The following is an 11,303-nucleotide window of genomic DNA, read 5'->3' on the forward strand; positions in this document are numbered from 1 at the left end:
ATTTTGCCAGTTTAAATTGAACTGCCAAAACGTCTTACATTTAGGAAAACGCCTACACTCGTGCACAAAAGGGGGTCTGCGGATGTACTATCTTATCTGAGCAGAGGATGTACTATCTTATCTGAGCAACATAATTAGGATCTCCTGCAAAAGATATACCCGGGTAAATGTAATAAATAAAATCTAAAACTATTATTTCAGTTCTAACGAAATACGCCTACACTCGTGTCATGAAATCGATAAACTTCCTAAGAGAAGATGGAGCACATCAAATACAAACATCATTCCTAGATAGCCCGCTCAACTCTGCAAACTGATCGGTGCAGGTAATTTTCAACCTTAACAGATACAGCGGGAAAAAAAACATCTCCAACGCTATTCAGATGACCTCAGGGTTGCCACAAGCCATTGTTGGGCATATTACGTTGACCAGACACCTTATCCTTGCATGATGGGCAGATGAGGCCGTAATTACCAACCTGCTGTCCATCGACGGGGCCAAAATGGTGGAACTGGCTGTTGCACCATGTACATACTGCTGCGAGCATGCTCCCTCCACTAACCATCCTTGGTACCTTGAGATCCCATCCTGACTGGGCCGGAGGGCCACTTCCCGTCTGTGGTACATTCCCCAACACTAAAGTTGGCTCGGATGTCCTCCCAGAATTCTGCCTGGCCAAGCTCCCAAACTGAGAGGGTTCAGTGGAAGGTACAGGATTAGGTCTGACCACGCTCCCAAACTGAGAGGATCCAGCAGGAGGTCTAGAATTGGTTCCAGCCATGTGCCAATACTGAGAGGATTCAGCAGAATGTTTAGAATTAGGTCCGTCCATGTGCCTAAACTGAGAGGATTCGGCAGCAGGTATAGAAGGTCCAGCCATGCGCCCAAACTGAGATGATCCAGTTTGCAGATAATCAGAACTTGCCACACTCCCTAACTGAGAGGATCCAGAAGGAGAAGAATTAGGTCTGACCATGCTCCCAAACTGTGAGGATCTAGTGGGTAAATTATTATTTCTGGCCAAGCCCACAAGCTGAGGGGATCCAAATGCAGCCCATCCATAACCAGGAAATACGTGCTGCTTCTGGCCACCAAATCCAAGTTGCAACGCACACTGTTTTCATTATTACAAAAAAAAAATCAATTATCACATGGGTATTCAGCATGAAAGATCATTGCCCCAACAAAGTCCAGCACAACAAAATTTGATAACACGGAAACAAGGCAACCGAGATAACCAAAAGGCATTTTCATATTAAGCAATAGTTGTGAGAACGAGAACAAAAAGAAACAGCAAAAATAGAACTATAAAAACATGCATGGGCTTTTTGTTTGCCCCGCCAAAAAACCAATATGGAGTGATATGTATGTAGTACTCCCTCCATCCCAAAGCAAGTGTCGTTGATTTAGTACATAGTTGTACTAAATCAGCGACACTTATTCTAGGACGGAGGGATTATATACTTTCTTAAATCTCGATAAAATATTGAATGAGTTAGGACACATGCATACTGTACTCTATGTTATAATAAGAATTTCATGAGTGCTCATTTCGTATTTAATAATCAAACCGGCAAACACTTTGAATCATACACTTGTGCTCGAGTATTAGCTTATTTACGTTTTATTTGTATTAGAAAGGCGTTGTATAAACAATAATAATAACTAAAAAAATGCAAAGAGTGTTTCCTGATTCAACTACATGCCGTATGACATATCACCAATTAATATTTGTTAATATTAAAAATCAAGTTAGAATATCAAAGAGGCATTGTTTATTAATGTATTACCAGCATGAAAAAATAGTGGTATTTATGATTCTGCATAGAACAGCAATTGCTTCACGAAATTCCCCATTCCCAAAAGTAAAATTTTATAGACATTTGAATTGGCCGGTGTAGTTTTACACCCTACATAAACTTGTAAAAGTTGTGGATTTGATTCCTTTAGCACAGTACTTAATAATCTAACCATTCTCATGGATCAATATTGAATACTCCCTCCATCCCATATTAGTTGTCGCTGAAATGGATGTATCTAGACATATTTCAGTGCTAGATACATCTGTTTGAGCGACAACTAATATAGGACGGAGGGAGGACCCTTTAATTAATGCCAAGCTCAAAACAAGCTCAGCTAGGTTTAATCCCGTAATATAAATCTGGTGTGCATATCTTATCTAATTTGTCGAGATGGACCTAATCAGACCTTACATTTGGTTGAGTTATGAAAGCCTGCAAAATCATGTAAATTTTACCTAATCCAGGGTTGTGCTGAAAGGTTAAGCAAAAAAAAAATCCTAACTCAACCATGCAAAACCGAACTCATACCAGGAGAAATAAGCCAACTTCAAATTCATTTGCTTTGCCTAGTATAATTATATTGCTTCTCTTGTTTTCAATGGAAGGGAACAAAGCAACTCATTTAAGTAGCGATCAAATCAATATAGATTCATTATTTTATGATTAATGCCCACCAAAAAAAAAAATCAAACCACTTCTAGATCGTGCAAGAGTTATGAAAGCCTGCAAAATCATGTCAATTTTACCTGATCCTGGGTTGTGCTGCTCCTTGGAACATCACCAGCAGAATGAACCAAAGTGGACATGCCATCAAAATTGCTCTGCATAGGTATTAGATCGTTGATATTAGCTGCTGCAGCAAGCGGGGTGTAATTAGGAGCACTACCACTGTAATGATTCTGCATATCGTTACTTGGCTTTCCCAACACGGCATGCACAGAACCCATTGAATCATTATTATTCATGGGCCTATTTACAGAAGGACCCTCCACGTTGGCATCATTTCTATAAACAAAAGAACCATTCATGCAGTTGACATCAATTCCCTTGGTTAAGTTACTGGCTGTCAAAGTGCTTGAGTCCGGTAGTGCACAGCGGCTCAGAATGTTGGGTTTTGGGTGACTCAAGTTATTACTACACTGGGCAAGACTCCTTTCAGTGATACTACCAGTATACACATCATTATTATAGCCTTCAACAGCTTCATTACTTGCTCTGTTCTGTGTGGTATTCATTTGTTCCTTGGTATTGTATGCACGCTCTTTGTCACTGTTCTTTGCATGTGTTGAACGGGAAACAGAAGAATCCACATTAGTTGCAACATGAGAGATGGGGCATATGTTCAAACTAGACTGGTACACCATGGTATTGTTCTTGTTGCCAAAAATGTTAGCTGCAGCATCATTACCATAACTACCACCGATGCATCTGGCAGCATTAGAGGATCCGTTAGATCCACCAAGGGAACCAGATACTTTATTATTTGAGCCAGAACAGGATGATGTAGTAGATGCACCACCATTATTATTAAAACTGCCAATGAAGCATTTTCCAGCAATGGATGATTGATTAGCCTCATCAACAGCAGTAGAAGTTTGATTGTTTGCACTAGCAATCGGGAAAGATATTGTGTCCAGGCATGAATTAAGGTTGACGTCTCTTGCTTTCACAGTATTATTGACCTCGCCACGCTTTGAAACAGGAAAGCCACGATCAACAATCTGGTCCTCGTAATGTTTAGCACTTGAGAAGCTAGAAGGTCTGAAGTCATGGCCACTTCCCGTGTGATCACTAAAATCATCAACTTCAGCAAAGCCGTTAAGCCTGCCATTTGGTTCATCATTGGATTCAGGAGCTACTTTTGGTTTTGGAACAGTTACATTGGCATAATCCATCATATCATTTCTGTATCTGCATGCACTTTGAGCATCTGTAACAGGAGGAACCTCTACCTGTCTACACCAAGCTTCACCACGCCTATTGAAACTACCGGAACAATTTGTGTTAAAAAGATCTATAACTTTTGAGTTATCACCCCCTTGTCCTTTTGAATAACTCTGATGCTGAGAACATGCTTCGCCTGCAGTCTTGCCCTTTTGTTCAGTTGGTTCAGTAAGCTCCTGAGGGGTAAATTGTAACTCTCCCAAGAAGTTGTTAACTGCCTGTCCTGATGAGATCTTATCAAAGAAAGCTTCAGGAGTAAGCCCCTCATGCCTTGCATGGGCTCCAACATGGCCAAAGTACCGTGATTGCTCCTGAAAGGTCTTGTGACATACAGGGCATTCAAATTTCCCATCTTTACCAACTTTTGGTTCACCAAATTTGCTACTCTTTCTGCGCCTCTTAGCTTTCTTTTCATGAAATAACAGCTGGTGCTGCACATAGGCACTTTGATTGTGCAAAGTTAAATTGCAATTCTGGCACTTATAAGTATTTGCTGGATTTGTATTTCCTTCTACCGGATCCTTTGAATTGCAGGAACGGCTGGAAAAGGTGACAGAAGTAACTGGCAATACATTTAGGTTATCCACACTTGAACCAATTTGATGTTGAAACCCTACAGCCTGTGAAACACATAAATTAAACAAGGAAAATTCAGGTACAAAATAAAATGGCATACACTATAAACTTACATCATCTTCACCATCGTCATCACTCAAGGCATGTTGTCTGGTGCTGTTATACTGAATAGGAACTGTTACGGCCGCCGGATACCCAAGAAGTGACATAAGATACACAGAAACTTCTTTACAAGTACGAAACTGATGTCCCCTTGGGCTGGAAAGTATGATTTGTAGGCTTAGCTACACTGGATAATAATATACAAGAAAGAATACATGGAAAGCAAAATTGTCCTGGTCAGGCGGTAATGGCAAAAGCATTAACAATGCATGGTAGATAAAGCAAAGCATATTGCTGAAATTCTCTTATCTCAACTAGACTTCCAGGCAACAAATATCAAAAATGTGAGAGCCAGCAGCGCAGCTATTGGACATTGATTCCTACCAACAAAAGGACAAATAGCCTTAAACAGAAAAGTAATTCTTGACAATTTCCAGAATTAAACAACTTAATGATGAGGAATAATTTTCATAGTATAAAGCAAAACCATCATTAAGAATAAAGAATGGTAGTATATATCCGAATACATATGGCACAGTATCTTGGTAATATTTAACTGATTGGAATGCTCAAGTTTCCGGTGCTACTTCAACCAGAAGCAAAACAAATAGAAGGTAGTCTCTCTGTTGCAAAATGTAAGGCACCAATAAAATGAGGGCTATGTCAATATGACACAAAAATCATGTCAATGGATTCTTATTCAAAAGCATTTACCAATGATATCACTTTTTGTCACATAATTCGCATTGTGTTTGTCAATTGCTGGTCAGATTTAAATCTCGGAATGCATGGACATCTTACATTTTGGAACAGAGGGGGTACCATATATAGAACTGTGTGTTAAAGCCCTTATAACACCATATATAGAACTATGTGAAAGAATATTACCCCTTTATGCTTTACCTAAGAATATAGTGATAAATTACTGCCATAACAAGCATCAACACAAACTAGTCAGATGGTACCGCTGCAACGTGCACAGTATGCTACTATGCATGCATCGAAGGGTGAAGGATATATCAAAGAAGTGTGCAAATCAAAAGAACATATTTAATAGGCTTAAACTGTTAGTGATTGTATTTTGAAAGCTGAAACAACATCAGTGAATGCTGCTCAATGTCATAAACCATGACAAATCACCAGTGTTTTCTGCAAACAAGAAAACTGAGGATTATGATTTAACTAGAATCTCAGTGTGTTCCTTTGGGACCATTTATTTGCTAGGTGCTTGTGAACAACATTAAGTATTAGCATTTAAAACCCATTCCTAAAATGTACACACAAACCCAAACCATCGTACATCTATGCTATCATATATACACTGCAGGAATAATCCAGATTGTTACACAATATAAGTTATGATTGCATTCCCTCTGTCGATGCCACCACTACAGAGTTAGCATCATTTATAGGAAATTTGACAAGGCAAAGCAGCAAACCTCACGTAACGGATGCAATGCACCCAGGCATGGCGCCCCTTCCGCTTGAGCCCGAGCTGCAGCTTCCACCCGGTAGGGAGGTGATCCCCAAAGAAGGCTGCGTCCACAAACTTCCTCCGCCGCCTCTGACTCACCCACTGTCCTTCGAGGCAATTGATGAAGTCCATTAGCTCCGCCTCCAACATAAGCCCGGCTGTTTGCCTCCGTAACTCTACGCCGTATGGGTCGACGAGCCCAGCGAGCCTCACAAGATCAACGGAAACCCCCTTGGAGTTTGTAGTCTCCCGGTCGGGGTCGGGAGACGATAGGGCTAGGGTTTCGGGTGGAGGCGGGGTCGAGGGCGGGCAGGAGGGGTTTTCACGGGCGAAGAGACGGCGGAGATGGTAGGCGACGAGGTGGTTCTCGGGGTTGTTGCCTGCTGACGGCGTGATGGAGGAAGGGGAGGTGGGGAGGGAGGAGGAGGCGGCTGCCGCGAAGCGGAGTCGGGAGAAAGTCTGCTTACGGGACCCCGCGCTCTCGTTAAACACAGCACGGTCGATCTTGAGAGGCGGGAGCGGGTCGGCGTCGGGGCAGCTCCGCGGAGCGACTGCGTGGAGGGACGCGGCGGCGAGGGCGTCCAGGTCAGACTGCGCGAGCACGCGGAGGTCCACCACGGGGAGAACCTCTGAAGCCATTAGCACCGTCGCGACACGGCGGCGGCGCGCTCGGGCGGGAGGACGCGGCAGGCTGCCGGGGCGGCGGAGGTGCCCTGATCCGAGCGTGCCGTTCTTCGAGGAGACGGGCGGGGGATTAGGCAGTTGAGGGCTTCTTCGGCAACTCTCCCCAGCCGTCAACTCCCAGCTCCCCTCCACCAAATCTCCTAAATAAAAACACTCTCCCATGGAAAGGGGGCCTCCTGGCGACGGGGCTGTGGGCTTCATAACCGGGCCCACATTTTATTTTTTTTGAAAACGGTGGTTTTGACTCTTGGATCTATTCACAACTAGGCAATTCCTCACGCGTTGCTGCGGAAATATATGGTAAAAAATAAACATTGAATATTATGTAACTTTGATGATCAAGGTACTCTTCAGGTCGCATGGAATAATGTTATGTGTTGGGAAGGAGGGGAATTTACTTTTAACTCTCATGTATTCAGTTCTACATGAAGATGCCAACAACCTGAGTTCTCCATCAATCTAAGTTCGGAAGTACATTATCAAAGATTTCACTCTTCCATATCTATAATACATAAATAGTTCATCCCCACTATTTTATTTCTCTTGACATGCAGCCTATCCACATCATCAAGTAGGCCCCACATATGAAGTCACTTTTTTTTCTTTATGTAATCTTCCTATAATAATTTCTACCACGCTGCATTGCACGTAATGTACCTGGAAGACAAAATGAGGGCATGTCCATCTTCTTCCATCCATTATGCCATAGTAGGCCTTTCGTCTCTCACCTGGGCCCTCTGCTTTGTGTCCATATAACACGAGTGTGTTGTTTCCTCTCGACTCCTCGAGTATCAACCCATCGATCCCTCTCTCCATCGAGAGAGAAAAAAACCAATCCCTTGCGTGAAGGGTGTGGCGGCTGGGAGGCGATCCCCGCTTTGAGTGTCTGCCTGTATGCTCGGATCCGATGACTCTTTGCCTCCAGCACGAACGTCGGTCCGCCCTGCTTCCCACTACTCTCAAGTTCCTGCACGACCGTCGGTCCCCCTCACCTTCGATGGCACTCGGGCTTCGGCATGACCACCGATCTCCCTCCCCTCCGGCGGCTCTCCGGGATTATCTCAAGCAGCGGTCCCGTTGTTGTGGGCTCCTCCGGCTATGGCTGTTGGTCCTCTTGCCTACGGCGGCTCGGACACGATGCCGATTTGCCTTTCGTCCTCCCCTAAATATTGTTTTCATTCCAACAAATTAGCTCCAGCGCCACTGGGGAGGTTGGTTCCACCAGGATTACTGAGTTGGCTCCCTTTTCGATCGGGACGGTCAGGAAGGAACGATGTGGTGGTAACTACTGACTTAATTTTTAATCTGCAAACTTGCAGTTCCACATTCTATCTAATGTAGATGGAGGTGTAGAAGATGGTGTTCATTTTTGCTCAATTGGTGTTGATGCAGTATGTCCCAACCCTCAATGGTTGCTGTTGTTGTGTATGAAGATACGGGCTCACCTCTCAAGCACCCACACTGCCTTTACTGAATCACAATTGATGTAAGCATGCACACTATGCACTGGCCTTGCTTGAAATCTCTGGCGTCAATCTGTGTGCAGGGCGGGTGCCTTTTCTCTACATGTGAGTTTTCTTTACTCCATTTATTATTCCATATGTATGCATCCCACGTAATTAATCTTGCAAACAAGGCAGGACCTACAATCAACAACACTGAGTTCTGCCGACCTCCATGCTTTGTGTTTATATAATTTAGCAACTAAATTGTGATTCTGTTGTACAAAAATTTATCCGAATGCCATTTATTCAAACCTGCTTGAGTGCATATTAAGTATTGTACTAAAGAAACATCTCCAGTCTCTAATACTAATTCCTGATCGCACGAATTTTACTCCCCTACAGGCTTCTTTCCCTATAATATTTTCTTGAGTTAGCTATTGCTACTTGCTACATTTCATATTTCAAATATGCTTGACATAATAACTGCAAGTAGTCATTCTCACATCATGTACACTCTTTGCCCTCCAAGTAAGTTTCTGCAGTTGAATACTAATGGTTGGTATAGAGGGGATGAATACAACATTCACAATAAAGTAATAGGCACGTGATACCTCTACACCACTACTAAAGGTTGTTCACTGGTGAAATTGAGAATACTATGAAACAACCCAAAGCATATGCTTACCCGGCTGTAACAGATGATTGCATTAGAAATGGAATGACGGATCTCCACACATTTTACAGAAGAGGGCACAAACCACAAGCACAGTGCATAGTTCTCTCACGAGTTATTATTTTTACAGTTGAACACTGAGTTATTCATGCAAACATAATAAACTTTATGTAGTTACAATATTCACCTTTTTATTGGGGAACTATCACATTTTGATTTTAACTACTATTACTCAATACATAAACATTGGTGATGCATATTGCTACTACAAAATCCCACAGCAACGCGCGGGGTATCATCTAGTTTTCAAAATGCACCTCGCCGGAATAGCAATTTCCATGGGAAATAGTTTATTTATCTATTTTTAACAATATCTCCCATAATTCGATGCCTCTTCTCCATGAAGGCTAGAGGATGTCTCAACATTTCAAGGCAATAAAAGTTCCACAAAAGGAACAATTATATTCCTCAACGTGAGCATGACATAAGGCACAGATGAAATCTAGGAGAAATATATTTTTACAATGGAGGGGATTTCGAGTGTTAACTTTTCCTTGAAGGAGGTGCCAAAAATAACTTGCAACTGAGCCCTTGCAGACAGAAGATTTCCAAAGTGAAATGGGGGAGGGACCTGAGAGGTGCTATGAGCTGTGTGAAAAAAAACATGTATTTCATTCCACTTGTTTGACCAAGAGAGCTTACAACTTTTAGTATGCCCACCAAAGACCTACCAGAATAGTAAGGAATATGTTAGGGGACAAAGTTCCTGATTAAGAATAAGAAAGCCCATAATTATATCATTTAGTAGTAGAGACTATTATTCCGTAACAAACTATGGATCACATGACGTCATGATACATGAGAAAAGAAGACAGAAGCTTAGCAAAGGAGGGCAAGAACTCAACCCACTCTTGTTTTTTTACATTTATTCTCAGCCAAAACATGAGTGTTATGACGCCAAATCCTCTCATTACTATCTTTGATATTTCAAATGAAAGTTGTGTTAGGGATATGACTACTGGGTATGACCCGCCCAGGAGGGGTCGGGTCATACCACTGGCGACTTAAAGATAAAGATGGCGGGTCGTGAAGCAAGCCTATTGACAGCCCAAGACCCAGAGGCGACTTGAGTCCCAAGAGGATGAACCGCCATATGTGTAACTTGTATTGTAAGGCAAGCTTAGTTAGTCACCGAGCCAGACATGTTGTGTATGAGCCGACCGGGACTCTGTAAGCCGTGGGGCATCAACCTAAGTATATAAAGGGGTGACCCAGCGGCGGGTTAACTCAAGAAAACAACAAGTCGAGAACTAGGTCAAGCATATTCGCTCCCTGGTAATCGAATCCCAAGCAATACAACCCCAAACTGGAGTAAGCCTTTACCTCATTGCGAGGGGCCGAACCAGTATAAACTCTCTATGTCCTTTGTCGCCCCTTTAAGCTAACCTAGTTGCGATGGCTCCACACCTAAGCCATTTCGCTAGGGCATTTGCCGTGTTAAGTCCACGACAGTTGGCGCCCACAGTGGGGCTGGCGCACGGTGGTTTTGATTTCTTGAAGGGTAACTTCGCAGGGATCAAGGGATACACTATGGGCCGGATGACCAAGAGTCGTCGCGGCAAGCTCTACATCAACGATGCTGGTTAGGGCCCCGAGGCCGGCTCAATTGAGTACGGGTATCGGGTCCCCTTCGGCGGAATCCACGTCTTCATCGGCAAGATTGGCGAATCGGGCCCTGAGCCAGACACCCGCACCGACATCATCGAGACGGCTCCGTGTGCACGACCCGCCAAGGTTCAAGCCGTCGTGAAGCACGCTTTTGTTGGTTTCATCCACGGGCGGATCTCGAGGAAGGATCTGTATCCAAAGGAGAGACGGACATCCACTCTGATGACGAGTCTTCAACCGGCACTACTGCAGGATGCTGCTAACGCGACACTATGATCAGAGACCCTTCGACAAAACTGTGTGTGATGCCATAATCGCAAACGGTGGTGTAAAAACCGTCAAAAAGGTGCAAAACGTTTGCGATGGAGGATGCATCAAACACGGTTCAGATTTCCGTTGCGTGTGTGATGCAGGGCATACAGTTCGGCTCAATTAACTGTTTGTGATGAGGAGGAACAAAAGAAACGGGCAGTCAGATGAAGGTGTGTGCGATGTACAACATATGGTTCACTCGGATGAACTGTTTGTGATTAGGCAACACAAAATAAACGGTCAGCCAGATCAAAGGTGTGTGCGATATACGACATGCAGTTCACTCGGATGAACTGTTTGCATTGAGACATGAGAGCAGAAATGATTCAAATGAACAAGATGTGTGTGATACGAGGCAAACAGGTGTGTAATCGGAAACGTGTGTGAAGACTGATAACAACACAGACGATTACTGCTAACAAGTCGTGTGTGTTGTGAGCAAACGATTGCTGGTATAAAATTGTGAGTGATTGATGAAAACATCACTGACGGGTTACATTGTTTAGTCCGTGTGCGATGTGATTTTCTTTGTCCGCACAACATCTACGCTCTGTCTACAGAGCATCAACATATATACTTAAAAAAGACAACATTGCATAACCAAATTAAGCATACAATTACA

General features: G+C 43.3%; 1 protein-coding gene across 1 annotated transcript; it reads right to left on the reverse strand.

Annotated features, from left to right (window-relative positions):
- Nucleotides 1-156: 156 nt before the first annotated feature.
- Nucleotides 157-6,728, reverse strand: LOC125522619 (uncharacterized). The gene is made up of 4 exons (XM_048687663.2): nt 5,865-6,728; nt 4,437-4,581; nt 2,550-4,367; nt 157-1,115 (listed from the first exon to the last, which is right to left on the reverse strand). The coding sequence occupies exons 1-4, from the start codon at nt 6,536-6,538 to the stop codon at nt 390-392; spliced, it is 3,363 nt and encodes a 1,120-aa protein (XP_048543620.1). The 5' UTR covers nt 6,539-6,728; the 3' UTR covers nt 157-389.
- Nucleotides 6,729-11,303: the final 4,575 nt, after the last annotated feature.

This window comes from Triticum urartu, chromosome 7A (genome assembly GCF_056163025.1).
Source record: "Triticum urartu cultivar PI428250 chromosome 7A, HENAU_Tu73, whole genome shotgun sequence".
In the NCBI taxonomy this organism is placed as follows: domain Eukaryota; kingdom Viridiplantae; phylum Streptophyta; class Magnoliopsida; order Poales; family Poaceae; genus Triticum; species Triticum urartu.